This window comes from Triplophysa rosa, linkage group LG14, assembly GCF_024868665.1.
Source record: "Triplophysa rosa linkage group LG14, Trosa_1v2, whole genome shotgun sequence".
Taxonomy (NCBI): domain Eukaryota; kingdom Metazoa; phylum Chordata; class Actinopteri; order Cypriniformes; family Nemacheilidae; genus Triplophysa; species Triplophysa rosa.
The window spans coordinates 12,673,892-12,698,842 of NC_079903.1; the positions used below are offsets into that span (position 1 = coordinate 12,673,892).

At 38.5% G+C, this 24,951-nt stretch overlaps 1 protein-coding gene across 1 annotated transcript in view; it reads right to left on the reverse strand.

The window, feature by feature from the left end:
- Positions 1-24,569, reverse strand: part of sorl1 (sortilin-related receptor, L(DLR class) A repeats containing) — a 43,710-nt gene extending 19,141 nt beyond the window's left edge. Inside the window, exons 1-9 of the mRNA XM_057350886.1 lie at positions 24,275-24,569; positions 17,668-17,784; positions 14,825-14,953; positions 13,362-13,523; positions 12,827-12,894; positions 9,300-9,480; positions 2,068-2,169; positions 1,537-1,706; positions 809-1,001 (exon numbers count right to left, since the gene is read on the reverse strand). Of these exons, the coding sequence (XP_057206869.1) occupies positions 809-1,001; positions 1,537-1,706; positions 2,068-2,169; positions 9,300-9,480; positions 12,827-12,894; positions 13,362-13,523; positions 14,825-14,953; positions 17,668-17,784; positions 24,275-24,559 (1,407 nt within the window). The 5' untranslated portion in view covers positions 24,560-24,569. The remainder of the gene's footprint in view (positions 1-808; positions 1,002-1,536; positions 1,707-2,067; positions 2,170-9,299; positions 9,481-12,826; positions 12,895-13,361; positions 13,524-14,824; positions 14,954-17,667; positions 17,785-24,274) is intronic.
- Between the last annotated feature and the right edge of the window lie 382 nt (positions 24,570-24,951).

Below are 24,951 nucleotides of genomic sequence, written 5' to 3' on the forward strand. Positions count from 1 at the left end.
AAAAAGACAGAGACAGAGAGATAAGAGACCGCAGAGATGCTGTGGGTCTTAAATAAACATCTCACTACAAAGAGCAATAAATAAACTACTCCAACACCTTCAACAAACTTGTAAAAACAAAACCACAGAATCAAAAGGATACAGCAGCGGAAAAAAATCATTTAAGCAGCATCTCTAGATGTATTGTGGTCATTTCTGTCCAGTGTCTTTTGAATTTCAACAAAATCAAACCTCAGGAGTGACAAAGTCATTCAACAGCAATGTGAAAGACTGACAGCATGACAAGACGCATGAAAACTGGGATGTTATCACATTTTTTTAACTTTTCCTAAATACATGGAGAAATATTACTGTTGTATTGCTTAAAAGAGAATATGAGCTTGTTTTCTTTGCGGTATTTGAGGTTTGAAAAGAATACAGAGCATCTTTTCTGTTATTTTGACCTGTTTCTCCAGTTTTCATTTTCTGCAAATAAATGCAAATAGAAACAATATTTGTATTTGAAATATGGGAGAAATATTTTTATTAGTTCACAGAATAAAACAAAAGTGACCATTTTACCTAAACACATATCTATAAATAGTAAATTCAGAAAAACTGATTTTTTAAAATGTTCTCTTAATTTTTTTTGCAGCCGTTTCAGGTGCAAGTATTTGAATGGCTCATGATAACAAATTGTGTAATTTCACAATTATCAAAAGCCATTAATAATCATCCACAAATGTGGCAAAACAGCACCAACGTTTTGGCTTTGACAGAACACTTGACTGATTTGTTAGATCCGTTGAGTAATGGACATCTCCATTACCTTGCATTCTATGATTCCACCCAGGCTGTCTGCTGCGGGCGGCTGCAGAAGTTCCCAGGTACCTCCTTTATCGAACGTGATGACCGACCGCATGTTGTCCTCTGTGACGGTGCCGTTGATCAAAGTGGCCACGAAGACCCCCCTCAGTCCCTCCACCCGGTGGAGGTCGGCAAACGGCTCATTGGCAAAGTACCTTCAAACACAAACACATTTTAATTTGCTTCACATGGCATTCATATCTGGCAAGCGAGGTGCTCTTTGAAAATGCCAATGGCACACGGAGCCAACACATCTCATCTGCATTACGCACTGCAGTAATTGCGTCTCTGCTCCCGGCCGGCCGTGCTGAGCTCAGTGGTTTGGCTGTGGGTGAGATCCCGCTTTGCCGCAGAGTAAAACAATAAGGTGTCCTTGGAAAGCCATGCAGGAATGATGGATTGCTTTTTAGACGGCCTGAGCTGAGGGACTGGTGGGTGAAGACAGGCTCTCGTGTAATAGACACGAGACCTCCATTATTTGCTTGTGAGTTGAAGCACGTGGGAGCAAAATGGATTTGAAGTCTCGCTGAGCGTTCGGTGCTAAACTGAGAGGTTCACGTAAAAGTGACAAGGCCAAGAGATCAACAAAGTACTTTGATATGGGAACATCTTGTACTTGGGTAAATGGTGTTATGGGTTACAGAGTCTGTGAGGCAGGAAGATCTTACACAAACAGTGACGTTAGGTTACCTGATAAGAGTGTTGCTCCCAGAGCCTTCAGGGCTGTAGTACATCACATTCTCCAAGGACAGAGAAAAGGCCAGGCCCTGTGTGTCGGAGATGTACAGGTGTGTGACGTTGTTATTGTGGTTCACACACACAAACACCTGGTCCTCTGAAGCATCTGCTATGTAGTACTCCTGCAGCGAGAGAGAGAGAATTGCAGTCAATGTGACACCAAGCAAAATTATGCCTAAAGTCTTCAAATTAAAGTGATAGTTCACCCAAAAATGAAAATTCTGTCATCATTTACTCACCCTCATGTCTTTACAAACCTGTATGACTTTCTTTTTTTCTGAAGAACACAAAATATTTTGAAGAGCGTTTGTAACCAAACATTGACCTCCATTGTTTGGACACAAAACCACTGAGATTTCTCAAGATATCTTTTTTGTGTTCCACAGATGAAAGAGTCATACACAGGTTTTAAACAGCATGAGGGTGATAACAGATTTTTTTATTTGTGGTTGAACTCTCTCTTTTTATAGTGTTTGCACTCACAGTGATAGGGTGGCGGGTGTTAAACTGAGCAGCTCTCATTGGCTGGCGGTTGTAGGAAACCCACAGCTGGACAGACTGAGGTTCATGGCTTCCAAACAATGCCTATAAAACACAATGAGACAATGATCCATTACCATTTGTTACATTCTCTCTTAAGCTTTGAGAGATGAGAAAATATGGCGACTTGTTTTAGCACTTTATATTTCCTCTCAGATCTGGGACATGAAGGAAAATGATTAAAACAGTAAAGCATCATCGCATAAGATTCATAAGATACTTCGACACATTCAGCTAAAACAAATCATGGCATTTTATCACCATAAATGAGGTCAGAATATCAGACAATATCAGAGTGAGGAGATATGCCATGCCAGCACTGTATTCACTGGTGTCCGCACTTCTCATTTGTAATTCTGAAACTGTTTTATTTTAAGAGGATGACAGAGGACTGGGAATGGTGCAAGCTGTTTAGTCAGTGCCCCAGAATTCCAAAATGAACAACGCATCACAGAGGGTTGTGACTCTTTCTTCCTCCTTTATAATCTCCTTTAAGGAACAAAAAGATCAATCTTAAGGTTCAGGTTGATCCATTAGTCATTCCCTTGAAGGACAGGTTGTCAAGTTTAAGCATGCCGTGGGGGAGTATGAGTGACTTGCATCAGGTTCACAAACCCCAACGAAACATTGTTAGCACTAAAATAAGCATCTGCTATGAGCGCTCCGTTCCAAAACCCAGTGAGCCGCCTACATAGACAGCGCTTTATGGCATCACAGAGACACAAAGAATGTTTCTCCTGGGTAGAATCGCATATATATTTTTTACAATATGGCAATTCCGTAATTAGGGATGTAACGATTCACTTTGCTCATGATGCAATGCGATTCACGATACGATTTATTCACAATTTATTTTTACAAAATGAGTTGAGACTGCCCTTTTATTATTTCTCAAATGCGGCACATTTCTTTGTAAAATAAAAATATATTTTATTTCAAATAACAAAACTAAACTGCAATTTTAAAACTAATTCCAAATCAAATAAAAAATGAATAATACGAAAGTCTCTTTAATATAAACAAATTTTACACTATCAATTTTTATGAGTCTGCTGTCTATGTAGGCTGCACACTAGATATTGAAGCACAACCCTTGCCACATCAGATCAAACAAACGACATGTGACTCTGAGAAGAACAAAGATGCTATTACTACAAGTGATAAACGCAGCACCCGTCGACAAAGCAAATACAGATTCATCTTTCAGTCCACACTTAATCGGCTTTACTGCGTTTTCCTAGATTATATTTCAGGGCCCAGAAGCCCTGAACCCAAGGAGTGGTAATGGGCACAAATACAAACAAACACAGGCGTGCAAACAGGGATTTACTGTCAGTGTCAGGCAGGACTCCTGTTAGATAAGAGTGTCTTTATACAGGCACGATCTGCCTTACCAACAAGTTTAACCACATCCTTGTTTAAACAGTACAAACGCTCTGTGTTTTCTCACATCTCGGCTGCCTGGCTTTCAGTCACTCTATTGATTTATCTCGCTGTTAACGGCTGTCTCCAGGAACAGACTGCAGTGCCGTGAAAACAGCCAAAACACAATCTGGCTTTAGAGAGCAAAGAGGAAGGAGATATCTTGAAACAGACGCTGTTGCCGGGAGAGCTTAAGAGAGCGTAGTGTTGTAACAACAAACACATACAAAACAAGTGACAAGCCAAAGGAATAAGGGTACTTTTTGAACATGCAAATGAAGCATTAGTTGGACACCATTTGTTTTCTAAAAGACTTTTACAATTAACTAATATAATGTTATTCTTATGTTACATTTATGTGATTTTGTGCATTCATTTGGTTTTTAGAAGTAAACAAGAATAATGTTGATTTATTTATAACATTATGTTTAGATTCAAGAGTGGGATTCATTCATGTGAGGATTAAAAGGATACTTCACTGAAAAATGAAAATTCTGTCATCATTTACTCACCTTCCAGTTGTTCCAAATCTGTATTATTTCTTTGTTCTGATGACCACAGAGAAATATATTTAGAAGAATGCTTATAACCAGACAAATTTTGCCCCCCATTGACTCCCATGGTAGGAAAAAATACAATGGTAGTCAAAAGTGCCCCAGAACTGTTTGCTGTCCTACTTTCTTCAAAATGTTTTCTTTTTTGTTCAACAGATCAAAGACATTTATAAAGTAATTGTTCCTACTATGGGAGTCAATGGGGGGCAAGATCTGTTTGGTTATAAGCATTCTTCCAAATATCTTTCTCTGTGTTCATCAGAACAAATACATTTATACAGATTTGGAACAACTCGAAGGTGAGTAAATGATGATAGAATTTTCATTTTCGGGTGAAGTATCCCTTTAAAGTAGATGCAGCTACTGTGATCACTAAGCAGTCTGTGACTCAACTCTATTGATTAAACTTTTGTATTTGTTATTTTTGTCTATTAAAATGCCATACTTGAACCACTTTTCACTGGGAAACTGGAAAAATGAGAAAATCGATAATGCACCAGGCAGCACAATGGGTAATGTAGCTTTATTCGTGGTTTTCAGCGACCATCACAAAAACCCACAGTTGTGGGAATGATGTATTCTGCGCTATAATTTTTTACATAAATTATTTATCTACTGTAAACATCATTACATTGAACAAAAAACAAATGTATTTGATTCAGGTGGTTTACAATCACATTCAAATGAAACTTAAAGGGATAGTTTACCAAAAAATGAAATAGTTGTCATTATTTACTCACCCTCATGTCGTTCAAACCATTTCCATGATAGTCAGATTTTAAAAAGTGGGGTTTTGAGGTCAGAATGGGAATAAATAGGGATCCTCAAGCTTCAAAATGAAAATAATGTACAATAATCTATTATAGTTTAGTTTCCTACAACAAACCCGTTTGCATGCCTTAAGGACACTTCAAGTGTCGAGCACGAGTCAAGTGAAGTTATTTCATAAAGGTTTTTGTATCTTTTTAAAGCTTGAGAACATCTCCATTTACTCCCATTGTAACCAGAACCCCCTCCCCACATTTTTTTAATCTGTCCTTTGGTTCCAAAGACTCAAGAAAGCCATAGAGGGTTTAAAGGTCCAGTGTATGACATTTAGCAGCATCTAGTAGTGAAGTTGCGAATTGCAACCAATGGCTCACTCCACCCCTCCCTTTCAAGGCACTACGGTGGCTGACACAGAACTAAGATGTCGTCATGTTTTCGTTTCTTTGCTGAAGGAGATAACGTATTTACGAAACGCGCTCTGTAGAGCAGTTTGTCCAATTAGGGCTACTGTAGAAACAACATGGTGAATTCTATGCAAGGTGTATGTAGATAGAAATAGCTCATTCTAATGTAATAAAAACACTTCATTATACACCTCTGAAAACATGTATTATTTTTTGTATGTACTGTATATTATATTGCATTTCTGTCAATCATCCAAAAAATGACACACAGCACCTTCAAACAACACAAAAGTAAATTACATTTTAATTTTGAACTATCCCTTTAAATGTTTAAAATGCAGTCTTATTGTCATGGTTCTGCCCCATCTTGTCTTGCTTTCTTGATCTAGTGGCAGAATCATAACAGAACCTCTTGTTTCATGTGGAGAGGGGCATTTTGGCACTGATGGCCTTCCATACTCTCCGGTCTCGTCATTGTTCCTGCCCTCTTGTTTCCTCGTTAGTGCTCATCATGATTTCATGCCACACACCTGTCCCCTCTTGATTTTGATCCCTTATAATCCCTTATATCCCTTTGTGTTTTCTGTCCTGTGCTGGTTATGCTGTCATTGTCATTTGTTTCATGTGGGTGAGTTCCTGTCTCTGTTAGTCTAGTCTAGTTATTTGTATTGAATGGTAAATGTTATCTTTAGTCCTGTTAGGTGTAGTTCGTCCTTGTTCCTGTTGTCATGTCCTGTAATACCCTTGTTCTTGTTTTACCCCATTGTGGGTTTTTGTTTTGTCTTTTTGTTTTTATTTATTAAAGCCTTGTGTTAACCCGCTGTCTGCATTTGGGTCTTCTGTCCTTGTCTCGCCATCCACCGTGACACTTATATTCTGAAAGCTAACATTATAGATTTCAACAGAATCCTAACTTCAACCTGTAACACCAGCAAGGTATGCAAGGTTTGTGTTTGATCGAGCCACTGTGAATTCTGTCAGATGGTTTGAGGTCAGAAATTTTCCACCAGGGTTCTATTTGCACCTGACACCTACAGCCACCTTCCAATTTAGCACTAAAAGTATCATTAAGCATTTATTGCCAGGTACCCACAAACAGCCTCTTTGAGCAACCGGTCTTCTCTGATTCTGCTACCATAGCATCCGCGAGTCCCTGACAACAAACTTGACAGGAAAATTGCCCTTCTATTCCTTCTAATCTCACATGTCAACATGAATGGAATCGTTTCTGCTGCAGAGAGTCTAATGAATATTTGGCTGTGGAGTCACTACACTGTCTTTGTGGAAGAAGCAACATGCAACATTTCTGTTTTATCTCAGAAACAACATGCGTACTGTGCTGCCAGCATCTCGTATTGGGTTAGCTTGGAAGAAAGAGCAGGCTTTCAAGTGTGAGTGAGAATGAGAAGATGTGTTGAAGGAACACAGTACGAGATGTTCTTGCACCTCTGTAGTTTTTGGTTAGACTGAGGGACTCCTATACAACCCATGGAAAGGCAGCATTGTAAGCAATTTGGAAAGCTCTACATAGGCAACATGCCACACAAAAAGCTCACCACACCAATTATTTAGCACTTAGGACTAATTTAATGCTGACTAATGTGTCATTATGTCATTTAACTTGCACTCTCTTTCAACTGAATATCATTCTATTATGAGTCACATTACACCCCGAAACAAGGTTATCGCTGAACTGGCGTGCATGGCGATAAGGAGGTGAGAAGGTATTCGAAAAAAGGCTTAATTATTACTACGGATCTCTATGAAATGATGGATAAATCCCTTGGAAGAGAAGACCTTGGTTTCCACAGTTTTAATTAGTCTAAGAAGCTTCTCGATGCCAAAGGCACTTGTGATATTCATTATGGTAATCCTATTAACCAGCCTGAAGATAGAGGGACTGAGACGAGACGGTGAGTCAGGGAGCAAATGAAAGAGACAAAGATGAAAGACAGAAAAAAGGGAGGCACGTGTTTTGTGACATCAGCATTGGCTCGGTTTCATAACTTTAGTCAGCTCCCTACCTAAGGAGGCGCTGACTGAAATGGACCCTTAGAAGCGAGTGTTTTATAATACATTCACAACAACATTGCAATTGATATAAATAGTGCTCTTTGAGTAAAAAAGAAAAAACCCAGCCAGAAAAACACCAGGAAGTTATTTGCAGTCGCCTATTTACTATTTGGTCATAGCCCTATGTTTGCCATTCCTGTTTGCTATCCTTATTTTGTTTAATTTGTATTTGCAGTGTTGTGTATTCACTCACTGGAAATGTGGCTTACTAGATCGAACAAATTTTTCCCATAGCTGGGTTTGTGTTTTTTACATTTTGTGGAATGCATTAAAAACAGAATTAATCAAAGTTAAAATGAGATGATTTTAAACAAAAATGAGATAATGAGGGCCTTCGAAACCATTTAGCATTTAGGTTTTCTTAAAGAGACAGACATGAAAACCATTACACTTACTCTTTAAAACCCAAAAAACCTTTTTTTCATTAAAGGGACAGTTCACCCAAAAATGAAAATTCTGTCTTCCTTTACTCACCCTCGAGTTGTTACGAATCTGTATAAACGTCTTTGTTCTGATGAACACAAAAGAGGATATTTTAAAAAATGTAGGAGAGCAAACAGTTCTGGGGCACTTATGACTACCATTGTGATTTTTCCTTATTCAATGGCGGCCAAGAACTGTTTGATTACAAACATTCTTCCAAATATCTTTCTCGGTGTTCATCAGAACAAAGAAATGTATACAGATTTGGAACAACTCGAGGGTGAGTAAATGATGACAGAATTTCCATCTTTGGGTGAATTGTTCCTTCAAGCACAGATTTGGCAACCTCAGTCACCATTCGCTTTCATTATATGGAAAAAAGCACTGATAACATTCTTCCAAATTTCTCCTCATGTTCCATTGAAAATGTTATATGGGTTTCTCTTCACACAACACCTTCTGTAAACGAGAACAATGGGAGTAATTACAAAACCATTTCACTGACTTACAGCACCAATGGCTGGCATCGGTACAGCAGTGTGTTGAACGTAAGACCATACAGTATGGCTGCACTGGGCAGCAGCAGAATGCTATAAGCGACGCGTGAGTGGTTAGACGCACCACGGGGAAAGCGAGCCACAACTTCATTACCGGAACATATATCAGACCTGTCAAGCCGGCTGTGGCTGTGCCATCCGTGCAATGCGCACATATGCAGCCCTCAACTCCTACAGACTCGGTTTCTTAACATTTTAATAGGTGGCTTGGGTCAGCTTGTGCTTTACGCAACCTGGCGGTACAAAGTGTGAGGAAATCAGGAATTCAGATGCTTCATCCAGTTCTGGGCAGTCAAGCGTTTGCTGTGGGATGCGGTTGTTTGATGTGCCAGTCTACGTGGGGTGGAAATGATTCAGCGCTGAGTGAAAACTGTATAGAGAAATCTTACACTGGCTGCTCTCACCACGCTTGGTCAAGACTGTCATTGTTTCAGCAACCAAAAAATGTGCAAAACATCAATTGAAAATAAAAAACTCAACCAGCATTGTGTTTCAAACCTGAAGACGATGCAAAAATGAGAAATAAATGTCAGTTTTTGCTATACTTATATTGATGACCATTGTGTCGTGATGTAGGGATTACGGTTGTCCAACATGGTAGCTAATGAAAAGACCTAAAAACATCATAATAGTCAAGACTCAGAATTTCTCTGTGTTACCACTGAGGGCAGAAGTTCAGCGTTAACTAATCACATCATGAATCCTCCTCATCTGATTCTCCAGCTTTAAATAAGCCTGTTATCGCTGCCTGTTCATCTCGAGTGGGATCTTTCCTTCACTTCCTCCTGAAGAGTGTTTACACACACCCACAGGAGAGGCATTCAGCAGGGGTTGGCACCAAACTCACGCTTGGCACTCTAAACATTTCCCGTTTTTTATTCTAGCTCAATTTCCTTTTGCTAGATTAAAGAAGCCCGAAGCTATAAATTACTCGCTGAAGGTTTGCAGCGCGGGTCTCCCCGACGAGTCCTTACCCTGGTGGTGGTGGCAAACATGTATTTGTCCCGGACCTGGAAGCTGTCCACCTTCTCCAGGATAACTCGACGGCCCTGCTCGGTCTGGAAGAAGTCTGTGCTGCTGAGGATGCTGGAGTCTCCCTGGGGCTCGTGCCGCTGGACGAACACTGTGGCGGGGTTGTCGTAGAGCTCTACGCCCCTGTGGAGATGTAAAGAAGGACAGATCTACAGTGAAGGGCAGGAAGCACTAGTGAAAAGCGCTCTCACTTTTCGTGATTTCCAGACAACATTTTTATTACAGATTTTATCATCAGCAAATGAGTGCAATGTTTAATCTAAAAATAATGTGTTCTTCAGAATTCATACGGCTTCACGTTATCAAATCCTAAAACTATTTTCAAATTGAAATAAGTTACTTATTTAAAAATAAGATGTCCGGATCTGTACATCCTTAAATAATATTCTCACACACCCACACATCATTCCAGACACATCACATCACTCCACAAACATGTACACAGAACAAAATAAAAAGCTACTTCCTCCTGACATGCCAATCAGAAAAGCTTCAGACATCTAAACAAAAGGAACCGATTTTCACGATCTGTATTCAACGTAACATACAGATCAATTATTGAGGACACGATATTTAAGAATGGAAATGGGTAGCGGTTGGTTGGGTGTTTCTGCTCTCCACTCCAGACCAACAGCCTGACTTCAGTCACTTCCTCTGCAAACACACAGGGTTGATTGTTGAGACTGGCTCGTAAAGCTCGGGGCTAAAGAATAAAGGATTATCCAGCAGGGGAACAAACACACAGACCTCGGTTGCATGCCATCTTATTCACCACTGGGAGCTTAGCACGCCCAGCACGGGTGAGAGATAGATTAAAGCAGAGGCTTACACAGCGCTTTTAGCTAGTCTTACAGCTCCGTCTTTAGTTTGTCTAAAGCTGAAAACTTCAAGAAGTTCAAATAGAGTCAGCCAACTATATGATTCACATACGATGACTAAGACTTTGTTGGAGCTATTAGAACCCAACCTGTCTGACAGGACTTGCTTATATTATATTTCATTCAGATTTGCATTTAGGCCTATGTTAAAACACTGCAAACAGATACAGTATATAAAAATGATATCTGATATGGATATACGTAAAGACTGTTTCATCGGACACACGCGTCTGGCCCGAAGTTAACTTCCGGTCTGTGTTTGTTGATCGGTCTGGCTAGTGGCTAATAATACAACGATTTATATTCAATTCAATTTATAATAATATTAATTTACATTCATATTTTATTGTATAATAATTTACAATTTGTTTTTTTAATTAATTTTATTAAATAAATAAACAATTTGTTGAATGGTAGTGTAACTTTGTCGCATTTAAGTTTAGCCAAGTAACGGTTCTTAATACTGGCTAGACATACTTTTAACTTGCTAATGTAATTTACTTGTTACTTCTTTTGCTTGTTATCAGAAATAATCTACAGGGACTCTATTCTTTGCGGATGTGTACCTGAAGTTACGTTTAGGCCACAATAGCATGCATGCGCAGCAACATGTTTATATTGTTGCTTCTGAAAATAAACAGATAACTGCTTGAAAATGGCAGGTTGCTCTGAAAAAGGTAATGAAATAAATTCACCCACAATTGACAACTCTAGAATGTCGCTGCAAATATGATCAACTTTCTTCCATCAAACATTTATTCATTTACATTTATTCATTTGGCAGACGCTTTTATCAAAAGCAACTTACAAGTAGGAGAGCATATAAACATTTTGTCAACACGCTAAACAGTACCGTTAGTTTACAAGGCCATGCTACTAGGAGGATTAAAGCTGAGTAAGCAAAGGAGAGAATGAACAACAATATATATTTTTTTAGACAGACAGTTATTGGTTAGTGGTCAAACACAACATGAAAACAATTCTCCCAAATATCTCTCAAATATCATTCATATATCTGCATACTGAAATATTCATGATTGCATTATATTCTTCATAAAACCTGTATAAAGTCTTAATAAATCTTCTGTATAAAGTAATCTGGACCAAGTTTATGGTGTTTTTTGTCTTTGGGGTCTGACACCAGCATGATGCAATTGTGCAGAAATAAGTAGCATGAATATTTTTCTAAGTTGCAATGACATGTGGGTGAGTATCCATGACAGAATTCTTATTTTACAAGAAGTCCTTTAGGCCAAACACAAGGAAGACAAACCAGAAGATTCAGTAACTATGGTACTAACAACGCCAAATTCATGGGTTTGATCCCCAGGAAAAACATTGACTGTTCACCTTGAATGTGCCGTTAGTCATTTGCAAACTCATCTGCCAACTGCATGAAAGCAATGCAAATGCAACATATGTTAACCACACAGTCGACACAGTCAGTCTCCTAACGCTCGAGTCATTTGTACATGGCCATTGTACTGGGCTCAAGATTTTATCTCCACAGGCACTGACTGCCACTAGAGCGCATGAAGTGGGCCAAGTCTGGACAGATGCAATCAATTATTAATACGAACGCAGTCTGGACTTATCAGAGAAACATCTACGACCGACTGCTTTTACAATCAAGCCGCTTTCTGAACTGCAGCCCACACCCTCTGCGAATCAGCCACAACATGCATTGAGGTCAACCCATTACTGTTGCAATAAAAAAAACACGCAAAACGAATTTGTTCTGGCACAAAGACATTATTGATGCGAAAAAATGGTCTATGATGAGCTGTAGTCATCCTAATTAGCATCGGTCTTTATGTTGGATTGCATCCTGGAGCATAATGTTTATGAACCTGGAGAGGAAAAAGCCTCGCTCTGTTATTTCAAGTCGCTGCTTGCTTTCAATGCCAGTAACTTATTGTGCAAACTCCGAGCGCTGGCAGAAACCCAAAGTGGGTGGTTCACATTCCTACATAAACTCTCACATTAAGAAAGGCAGCACATGGATATAAACCCCCTCCGAATCAAACACCGATGTACAAATCCTGCATGGAGTGGCACGGGGAGCACACAGGATTTACAAGTCATTCCCTTAGACAGCAATTGAATCGATTGTAATGTGTCTATACTGACTGGAGCAAAACTGAGGACAGTGTCTAATAATGCAAGTAACTACTCAACCAAAAAAACACTACTCTATTCCCAAATAGTGTTTTCTTTTGCCTTTTGCTGCCTCAGGAACCAATGACATGTATTTTCACACTGCATTCATTAAATCTCCAACGCATTGAAACTGAATATATTATGTGTCACTGTTTATTTTATGATGTTGAGGGGATTAGATGGACTTTCAAGCACCTCCAAGTTGAGAGAAATTGCAAAGAATTGAGAAACCTGGTCACTTATCAGACTGGCATCAGTGTGTACTTTTAAGTTTTATGCAAACTCACTGGAGTAATGCCTAGAATGTGCTTTTAAATGCTTTAATGTTCATCTCTAGATATAAACAGATAAAGAAATTCTTTGAAAATCCATAAACGGAGCGACTTGCATCTGCACTCTCACAGGGCTTGATCTTGCACAACTGATCTTACCAGAAGTAGGACTTCACGTGCTCCTGAATCAACACCCACGTCTCACCAAAGTCATCTGACTTCCACAGCTGCCAAAAAGAAATGAAAGAAAAACAAATGAATGTGTCAGGAAGTTTAAGCCATTTCATTTATAGCATTTAATATGATTCAACAATTATCACGAATCAGCATTTTCAGCAAAATTATGGCTTATTGCTTAATATCAAAACATGCTGTGAGGTGCAAAATTCAAAATGGCCTAAAGCAAAGGCACCATTCATCTTAAAAAACTGGACACAGCATATACAAAAAGCTTATTTATGAATGCTAAGAAAAACAAAATAGAAGTAAAAAAAACACTAAGCCCAGACAGAAAGTTTAAACTTTTTCAATTTGTTTCTAAAATAAACACTAAATCTCAGAAAAATGTGTGATTCAGAAAAGCTAAATGAAGCTTATTTTCAACACAGAGAAATATAAAATGTATTCAATTGAAAAATGTATTTAATAGGTTTTGTTCCTTTGATTATTCAGTGGTTTGCATGGAAGTGCCCACCTGTTTATTGGGGTGTGAACTGTCATAACCGAGCACCAGATTGGACCTTTTACTGTGCAGCAGCAGATCTGTGGGCTTGAACGGGATGGAGAAGCCCTGGACGCTTTCACAGAAGTCAAAGGTGTTCCACAGGTAAGTGTTTGTGGTGTCAGTAAAGAGGTACTGGAAGGGGGGGATTTTAAACAAAAAAAATTAACAATTTCAGTACTTTAGAAGCTCTCAAAGCTCTAGATATAGAAAATTCTAGATACACACTGCAGGCAGCTGGCTCCATGTGAGCATCATACAAAACATCAAAGGGTTTAAGTACAGTATAAAACATATTTTAAGAAAATAAATGATTAGGAATTTGCATTTCTGCTGCTTTAATCTGCCTCGATTCTCTTTGATCCTTCATTTAGAAGCCTTTCCCATAAACTTTGTCCTATCGCTGGCCTGGTTATGGAAGCAGGACAACTCCCTCTCCAGATTCAGAGACAATGAGAACTGGGACTGACACATAAATAATTGACTTAAAAAGAAATCTAATGCTGAACGGAGAAATGAAACAAAGAGAGAAGGAGACCGAAAGTGAGAGAGAAGTATCTGCCAAATGATCTGCATGTGTCAATAAATCACATGTCACTATTCTGTGCCTTCTGGGTGGTTGTCAGGGTGTTACTTAGGTGTTCTGACTGAAGTAAAAGTACACCTCTCCTCAACAAGCCGAATTATTTGAGGAATCAAAAACTGTGGTTGAAAATATGAGCTTCTAAGAATAAGCAATAGTAAAAAGGAAAACCTATAAATGTACAAACAGGCTCAGCATGATCTTAAGTACTTGAGGCTCATTTAGTGTCTATCATAGTTTTAACCCAGATATCTACCTGTCGTTTTATTATTATTTTGCAAAAAAGAAACACATTAAAATGCTTCACAACAAACTGCGCCACCACCCTGCCAATAACTCTTTTAATTATCCCATCTGCGACAACCCAGATCCAAAGATTTTCTCTGCATGCGGATCCACAGTGTGCATAAATCCAATCACTCAAAATGCATTTAAGCAACGCTGTGCTCCTACAAAGTGGTTGTATGCTTTACAAATGACTCTGGTAATGCTTTAGCATCTGTCCTTCAGCAGCCGGCAGCAGCTGCAGTGCAAGCCACATCATCGACTCCAGATGAATGGTCACCGTCTGCTGGCATCAGCCCCTGCAAAGACGCAGTGCAGAGTCCCACAGCGATCTTACACCATCTACAGCTACAAACTCCAACTCCCATGAGTCTTTGCACCCTGCAGCATTTCACCAGCAAATGGGCAACAAGCAGACACTCAGCTTGTATTTTTTCCAGCGTTTGTGGGTGTGTATAAGTGATTGGAGCCGTGGAAGGTCACAGTGGCAAATGACTGGAAAGCAGTCCAAGCCCTGTATAAATGAAAACTGCACATACAGTCAAGCTAATTTCTCCTCCATACTTACACGTTTATTGTCGGCAGGGCTGTGGTAGAACTGGGAAATGACTTGTTTCTTGCCCTCTCTGTCTGCCGAAAGTTGAAATTTGTCCGATATGTGGGTGAAGGTGGTTCCATAGTCATAGGACACATACACCTGTTTGACAAAGACAAATTTAGCGATTTTACAAATGACAAATATAGCGTATTTGTAAATTATCACCTGCAATTTCAACGAACTGCGAGTGTATAGAAAAACAGCTGTCTGGCACTTAACAAGTGAGCCGATAAGAGCTCTAAAGCACTTCATAAAACATGACCACAACATTTTCATTCCTTCATTGTGCATTAGATAATGTTTAACCTAAACACCCAGTGTTGCAATTACTGCCAAGCATATAGAAAAAAGTACTGTAGGGCACAACGTGTTCTATCCAAGATGAGCCGGGACTTAGATTGGGTGGTATTTGAGGTGATCTAAGGAAAGAGCAGGGCACTGGAGAACGAGGGAGCCCTCCAATGTGCATGAGTGCACTTAAAAAAAACAAAGCTTGCTGGTTGAGTTCTCAGAATTGGTGCTCTGAGAAGTAATGTGATTAGTATCCGGAAAGTAAGCTGCATAGTTGAGTAAATAATAAGATAAATCAGATTTTTTATGTCAAAATTTGTTCATTTTTTTAAACTTTAAGGGCAATTTTTTAAGAGAAACTAAGAACTAAGAGAAACTAAGAAAAAAAACATTATTGTCAATTGGTGTGGATGCTAATATAGTTACTGTTGTAGTTATCTCAATAGTTACTGCTGATAGTGTGAACGGTCCTGAAGAGGATAGTTCACCCAAAAAATCTGTCATTATTTACTAGGGCTGTGCAAAAATATCGATACTAGGGGTGTAACGGTTCAAATTACTCACGATTCGGTTCGGTTCGATTTGTGCTATATTCAGGGAAAAGGGACTACTGACAAATAAAAATAAGAACAAATAATCAAGCTACAAGTAACAGCACCAATAAAACAACAGAGCAAAGCAGAAAATTAAATCAGATACTGTATATACCTTTTAAGGTAGAAATGGATTAAAGTAATTAAATAAAACATAACATTGCATATGTACAAATGAAATAAAGATGAATCATAATTGAATTACAGAAGCTATTGAGTCACAAGCAGTGAGTGATTTCCTTGACTTTTAACAGACAGCAGGAATATGTGTGCTGTCGCTTTAAGAGGAATGAAACCGATCCAGTACACTGATACTGTACACATGCGTTGTTTTTCGTCTGTTTCGTCCGTTCACTTAAGACATAACCTACTATGTTTGTTAAGATACTCGACAAGAGGGGCATGTTGACCTACTTCGTGTGTGAATCTGTCCGTTTAAGCGCTTCAAAGACAACTCAATATTTGCGCCATGTCTGAGACTTTCCTTGTGCGCACTTCGGATCTTCTCACAGCGCGCAAGCGAGTTTTCTTCTGCATCTTCTTGTACTTAAATGTTTCAATTGGCAAGGCTTGAATGAGTGTAGTTTAAACAGCAACATGTGCTGTTCAGGTCTCACCTGCACTCGTGCGCTCACAACACCCAGGTGATGACAGCATAAATGGCTGTACAGCATACGTCAATCCTATTGAAATTTGTCTACGTTATTTGATTTGTAGTAGGTATTAAATGTGTATCCATTGACAAACATACATTAGCTGAACTTTGTCAGTCTGTTTGGAGAACGCTTGGAGCTCTCAGAGCTGATGTGTGGGTGTGCTTTGGTTTTCAAAATAAGTAATGGAGTAATGAGTCATATAAAATAATGCTGTTTGTAGGCTTCGCAAGTCATGACACAAGTCACTTGGCTACTGCAGTGCATTAGACAAAAGTTTATTAAGAAAAGTAACAATGACATTTATTGTGCTTTCACGGATGTGACACCAGCTCATTTACAGCACGGATGAACCAGGGGTTTTATACTGCCCATGTTCATTGTTTTAACTGTAAAGCACCACAACAGCCAGTGACTTGCGTGAGCCACCTTATTCCCCTGTGCTACCCACTTGAGGGGGCAATCCACAGTTTGAGAACCCAAACCTCTGATCTAAAGGTCCATGCATCACACATCATGGCCACTCTGCAGAGGTAAGAGATGTTTTTACACTTATCCTTACAGAAAACCCCCGCTGGTGCACAGCATGTTGTATTTCTAGCTCTACTTTTTACATTTTCTTGCAATATATCGCAAATGTGTATCGTATCGAAATACATAGCAATATATTGTATCGTGACCCATCTATCGTGATATGTATCATATCGGGAGGCACTTGCCAATACACAGCCCTATTATTTACTCACCCTCAGCTTGCTCCAAATCTGTGTAAATTTCTTTGTTCTGCTGAACACAGAGAAAGATATTTGGAAGAATGCTTATAACCAAACAGATCTCATTCCCCATTGACTCCCATAGTATTTATTTCCCTACTGTGGCAGTCAATGGGGGATGAGATCGGTTTGGTTACTGACATTCTTCCAAATATTTGCCTTTGTGTTTACCAGATCAAAGAAATTTATACAAATTTTGAACAACCTGAGGGTGAGTAAATAATGACAGAATTTTTATTTTTGGTATAAACTATACTTACATTGTGATTTTTGCTAGTTGTTTAAGATTGCATTGCAAGGATTCTTCACAATTAAATATTTGTTAATACAAGAACATTCACTATAGAAATTTCAATGTACCTTGACTTTTTAAATCAGTTACATATGACATTTTTTTCCGGTTTTCCTTGCTGTGTTTAGAAAATACAATCTGGGATATCTTGTCACGGTCCAGGGCTCCGACAGTCAGTGCTTAGAGAAAAGGAAACAATATGCATACTTACAGAGCTTGTCTTGGGGTCTGTAGCGCCAACACTGTCTCTCGCTAAAGCTACTATAACATCGCTCTTCTCCCCGGCCCAGTGGACGACCATCTGATTATGAGAGTCATTCAGGTTGGCCTGTGAATGCGAAACAGTACAGCATACAATCACAAAGACAAATCAATCTCTGGGGAAATAACACTGCTTAAGTTGATTTTCAAAGAGGTTTGTCAGTTTATGCTCCCTCTGGGTCATTCTGCACCAGTCGTATTTCATCGCCAGCCTTTTAACTAAAATGAATTTATGTTCAACATTGCCTAAAGCATGCAGCGTACACTCTTGTAAAACACGCCAGATGTGTGTCTTTCGAACAACGGCAACACATTTAAGGCAGTCAACCACACACGCAGTGAGCAGAAGCGAGTTGAACTACACCACAGTGACAGGAAAATAAAAACTTAGGGCTGTGGTGTCCCAATCTGATCTGCAGAACAAACAAATGTGTGTCATCTTTTCATGTCCTTCCCCATCTTTCTCTGCTAAGAACAGCCCTCATCTTTAATTCAAACTTCTGCACGAGGACCATGGGATCCACAACAGACATCTTCTCTAATATCTCCAGTCGATGAGAACTAACAATACATTCATTTTGTAACTCAAACACCACTTCTTTTTTTCCCTCAGTCGAAGACTGCTGTAATTCATTAGCAAACAATGGGTTTATTTATTCAACATTAGTGTGTTGAAGCACTCACTGTTTAAAAGGTAAACGGCAGATTACAGACTTGAAGTAAACATTTAATGTGTGTTTTGTCAGTTCCCTAGGAAAACGTTTCCATATGTTACCATTTCAACCAATCAGGAGCAATATTCACAAAAGAATTGACATTGGGCTGGGCAAGCTTCTTGTTTTTGGGGGAAATGAACAGTGACTTCTGAAGGACCTCAAAGTGAATGTACAAACATATGTTAATTCGATATGACACGACAGACAGTAAATATCTCCTTTTAGGCCTACTTGGCAAACAGAGCACTAGTACAACACAAAGCCATTAGTGAAACTTACAGCTGTGGTTTCAGTCATACGGTTTGTTCTGCCGGTATTCATGGAACTTGACAGCAGCATTATCCATAATTTTTCCTAATAGACTGCCATATTTCGTTTATGTTCATATTTCATTAAGTGTGTTCCATCAAAGTGTAAAGGTTTAACAATACAAAATCTTGAGAACACTTTTTCACACTCTGTGATGTTTCTTACTTTACTATCCAATAAGGTTTATAGGTTTCCATCCAAAATTATGAATTTAACTGCAAAATTAAAATATACTGCATAAATATTTTGTGAATAAAGTACCTTTTCCATCCTGTGAGTCAAAGAGAACAAAACCATAACTTCCTAAAAAACTGGCACCAAATATGACTAAGAAAAGGTGAAGTTTCTGAAAGACTTTTTTTTAAATAATAATGACATTATTATTATTATTAAATTATAATAACTTGCGACTCAGAGTGCACAGACTAAATGCAATGAATGCAGTTTTCGGAGTCGGATGCTTGCAGTCATGTACAGTTCTGGGAAATAATACCGAACCACTTTCATGACAGACTTTGGCTAAAGAAGTTCAGAAGAACATTACAGATGCTGTAAAACATCATCGGACCGCTGGTTAGTCCAGTTGGTAGAGGAAAAGTCAGATGATTTCTAATGCACATTGAGGAATTTATTTGGTAAATGTGTTTCCATCGTAGTTTTTGTACACATCTTATTAGATAAAAAATGATCAGCCTCATTTACGTTTGTATGCTCATTTTTAGAATTTATGCACATCTCAGCGTTTTCATACAGGATTTTTATTTGATATCCCAAAATGTGCATTCAAATAGGCTGATGACTTGTTTTCATTTAACTATTCAAGTGAAAAAGCTCCTCATCACATACATATAGTATCCCTATAATGACTTAGACTTGGTAGTGCAATCCCGGGCCTTGTTACAGGAGAGGGTCAGATACGATCATCTATAACATGCATTATGACCTGTCCCAGACCCTGTAAATTTAAGCAAAAAGCAATGATTACAGTAAAACAACTAATTTGTCAAATCCTTTGATCCCCAAGAAATACAAATCTCTGACTATAGCTATAATACGGAGAGACAAATGTCAAGTGCTTAAGCTGTATTTCAAAGCCTACATCAAATGCTTCTTCTTGTTGACTGTTGGTTTTTGACCAACATCTGATTAGCCTCTTGAAAAAGTTCCCACATCATCTCATCAAAACGTGTAGAAGAGCCTTTCCCACCAGCTTGCCAACAAACACAGAGCAAATGGTTGCAACCTGATCCATCTCACCCTGCCAAACTCTTGGGTCTGTTTATTCAAAGCGGGTTACAAGCTCGTCTGAAACCTTTTGTTATTCTGCAAATGAACTTTCAGATAATCTAGCCCTCATTTATACGACACAACAACACCCGTATGCACGCACAACAAGAGCACCCGAATAATTCAAATCCGTCTCGCTCGTCTTCCCCAAGAAGCAAGAAGTGAGAGACGGCACAAATGAAATCACTTAAAAATGTTCGGTTTCTTATGTATAATTCAGCAGGGAGACAGAGACTGGAGCGGCAGAGCGAGAGTATGAGCGCTTGATCACCTTCGCCCATCGCTGCAAGCCTTTCACTGCTTGAGACAATGACATCATCTCTGCAGCACTAATGTTTGGGCCAACAGTGCTATTTTCCTGCAACCTACCAGTTCACTTCTGGCAACCGACCATACATGTTTCACCATGAATAAAATATGGGTGAACCACACATTTAATATTACTGTGGCCGTAACCAAAGGAAAACCAAAAGTCATTATCTTGTTAAAGCCCTAATGTACAGTTAAAACCCTGTTTCATTACTGCAATATAAATAAATACCACATGAGCCCATTACAGGGTTGTGTTGGGTTACCATGTGTAGCACAGATGAACATACTAGAAAGTAGAAACATTCTATAATGGACATGAAAGATAAGCCTTCTGAATTTTTTTTATAAATGACATTTTAAAGTTATCCAAAAAGAATATTCATGTTTTTCTGGATCAGGAAACTGTATCTTGATAGCATTTTAAATATCACATGACTGTTTGGTTTCACCTTGAACTCAAGGAGAGCTTAATGCAAGAGCGAACAGCTTCAGGAAAACCGAAACAAAACCAGCAGGCTGTTTAGACAAGTTCCAGTTGTAATACGACAGGGAATTTTTTTAAACCTTCACACATCTTACGCAAGATTCTACTCATCCCCAGGGTTTTAACATTTCAATTCATGACAGTTTCCATTCTGGCCAGAGAAAATGAAAGTAAAATCCTTTGCTAGTAAAGCTGCTCGGACAAAATGACTTGTGCAAAGTGGAATACTGATGATATTCTTTGAATTTGGGGTTTATCTATTGAATCATTAAATATAAGAGCATTACAAAACAAAAGAGGATATAAAGACACAAAGAACGATGCACTGCTCTTAAAAACAAACAAATCATACGGTCATGTTATAGGTTAACTGTAAGTACAGTCCATAAACTAATCTGTGATCATGAAAGGCTTTCTAAAGATGATAATTATTAAGTGCTCCATGGATATAAAAACTAAATGAGGAATTACCAAACGAGATTAAATGATGACTTTGCATGACTCACATTAGGACTCATTAAGCCCAGACTTGTCCTGATCTTTTAGAGTCAAGAGTATTACTCTTTGGTAATCATTCAGAATCCTATACGCAAAGAAAATCACATTAAAACTAGCACAAACCTATATTTGTTTGTCAACCTTCTATATGTACATAGCTTAATATATCAAGAAGCAAAAAGGTTCAAGATCTAGGCCAAGGAAACTAAGGAAATGTACTGGAGGTCTTGTTTGAACATACAACACTCTTCTATGATATAATTACTGTTTAATCTTCAAAGCTGCTTGGTCATATTGTCATTTTATCACTTGTCAATTTATAAAAAAAAAATGTATTCTAGTGAAAAGCCTCAACATTATAAAGAATTTGCTTGCAAGAACTGCTTCTGGGCCCTGCTGTTGATCTGCATATTTATGCAAATGACTATCACAATTCTCCCAACTTGGCAAGTCATTGTTTGTCACAACAACTTTGTGAGATAACAACAAATGCCCTAAAACCAGCGTATATCCTTTTGGCTTTGCGGAGCACATGATGTTCTGGGCCACTTGATAACGACAGACAAATAAAGCAGATTGATGTCTATTTCTTCTTACCTTGCACTGCTTCTCTGTGCCAAAACCAACACATAAAGCAAAAGGTTTGAAAGAGGGAAGGAAGTAAGGGGGGCCCAGATGGGAGATCTTAATTGGATCATCTGAGGGGGTAATTCTCCTCATAGCAACTGAAATGGACTCTATCCAACACACTAATAACAGTTCATAGAGGATTTCCTGTACACACTACAGGGTGAAAAGGTGAAAAAGTCACTAATCTTGGTGGCTGCGCACTGCTACAATTGCACATGCAATAGAGAGGGGAATGGTGTTACTTACGTCCCCCTTACAGTTTGGCAAAAAAGGCTTCAAAGAGGTCATAATAAACAACAGCTTAAAAGTGATTTACTGTTATTTACAAGATACTTTTTAAAATAAAATAGTTATTATAAGATAGAATAAAAGAAACTCTGTGTATCAAAACCACTCCTTTCCTGGTTAAAAAAGATGTTTTATTTAAGTCAACAAATTGTGACAGCTAAATGTAATATTTTTGGCTAGTCAAACATGTCCGTCTCAATGTAACATGTTATTCATTTAAAGGGATGGTTCACCCAAAAATGAAAATTCTGTCATGAATTACTCAAACTCAAGTTGTTCCAAACCTGTATAAATGTCTTTGTTCTGTTGAACACAAAGAAAGTTATTTAGATTTTTTTGCAAGATTTCTGGGCCACCATTGACTACCATAGTAGAAAAAAAGGTAGTCAAAGGTGCCCCAGAGCTGTTTGTTTTCCTAAATTCTTCAAAATATATTTTTTTGTGTGTTCAACAGAAGAAAATAAAATGTAAAATATTTTTTATACTACGGTAGTCAATGGTGTCCCAGAAATTTTGCTAACATTCTTCCAAATATCTTTCTTTGAAATTCATACAGGTGTAGAACAATTTGAGGGTGAGTACATTTTCATTTTTGGGTGAACCATCCCTTTAAGCTATATGAACAAACTGGTAAAAAAACAAATATGCAAAAAGCTTTTTAAACGTCTCCAGCCCATTTTATAATTAACCAAAAGTCACCCGTGTTATCACATCTGTCAAAAACTTGACTGCATGTCGGTTGGAATATTAGAATTTATTATCTTACAATCGATGTATTCAAACCCACATCATTTTAATATCATGACATCAGAGAGCACACAAATTTCCTGGAAAACTGATTGCTATCTTCTCAGTTGTTCAAAATGACAGTTCACCCAAAACATGAAAATTCTGTCATCGTTTAATCTGGCAATTATTTTTCCAACTTCACTTGGTAATGCTAGTGACTTAAAATGACTTTACCTTTAATATTTAGCTTGCAGAACTTAACATCCAGTTCTTTATATTTTAATAATCAAGGAAATATACTGTGTTAAACTATCAAAGGTCCATACCATTATCAACCACAGCTCTCCTTGGGATTTCAAAGCCACACAATGCGTCACACTTTAAAGTATGGCATCACATGTTTCTGTACTTATATTACTAACCACAATTCATTAGCTGTGGACACAGCGCAATTATGGATCTCAGTGGTTTTTACACTTTTAAGTTTTTAAAAACCTATTGGATCGGAGTTTAAATCTGAGCCAGACACACTGTTGCATACCTGACTAGCCAAACATCATCATAGCAAAAATCTTGAGAAGGATTTCCAAGCAAGACCATGCAACCAGTTATGCCGGTTTCATCATGAAACATTCAGACATGATGACCAATACACTTACAATAGAAACAATTCAGCACGTTAAGATAAAAAACAATAATCTCTAGACGTCCAATAAATGTTTCCTCATTTTTTATTTTTGTAGGAGAGTCCATTGCATAGCATCGCTAACACACAATGAGAGTGTGTGTGTGTGTTTGTGTATATGAACACAATACTTCGAATTACGGAATGTACACAGTTCTAAGCATAAGGGCACAATGCTTCTTTGACCTTATTGTTCTACAAAATAACACTTAATTGTGCAAAGAACAAATAACATGTATAGAAAGAGATAGAACGAAGCTTAAATTGCTTAAAAAACGATTTGCAAAAGAGGACAAAAAAGGTGACAATGTTATTGTTATCTGGATGGCAGTACAAAGGATGAGAGTCTGACTTTCATATTCACTTAACACACAATAATATTAATACGCCTAAACAATACTTCGGAAAGGCAATATTTGAACACCCGCATGAATCTTGAAGAGGCGTGGGATAAACCTTACTGTCTGTGACAAACAGGTAACGTTAATTTACACCTCCAAACCGAAGACGAACACCACACAAATTACAGCTAGATTTGGTTAATGCAGAATTGCAATAGGCAAAATCCATTATCACCCCCATGCAATTGACAAAAAAGAAGAACGTAAACCTCGCTTACCCTTCCATAAACCTTCGGAACGGGTGATCCAGCGGCATTCCGCCGTGCGCGGTGTTGATGCGCGGCTGAAGCGTCCCTGACTTCTCTCTCCAGGCGCACGACACGACTCTCTGCATGCTCCAGGTGTGCTCTCACCAAAGAAAAACCTCTGTCCTGTGGTAGCATGAACCTCTGGTCATGGTGAAGACGAAGCGTGGAGGATATCGAGCCCGGAATTAGTAATAATAATAGATATATAGCACAGCGACTGAGCGCCAGCATCTTGCGTGTCTGCCTTGACGCCATATTTGTGTATGTCTGTGAAGTGTGAACGGGCGCCTCTAGCGGTCAACCGCAGACAGTCATTACCATGGATACATAAGGCACATTATGTTTTTGTTTCGGTGAACATAAGCGGCGCATTACTAAGGATAATGAAAATGAAACGAAACGTTTTTCTATTTTCTCGGTCTTTATTAGTCTGGTTTCAATTTATACATTAATAAATTGAAAAGATAATATACTCATAGACATGATAGACATCTCACAGATCTTCAACAGATCACTGGAGCTGTGCACAGTTCCTTCCTGTTTCAAGCGCTCCACCATAATCCCCATCCCAAAGAAACCCAAAATCACAGGACTGAATGACTAGACCCGTCGCTCTCACATCTGTGGTCATGAAGTCATTCGACTGG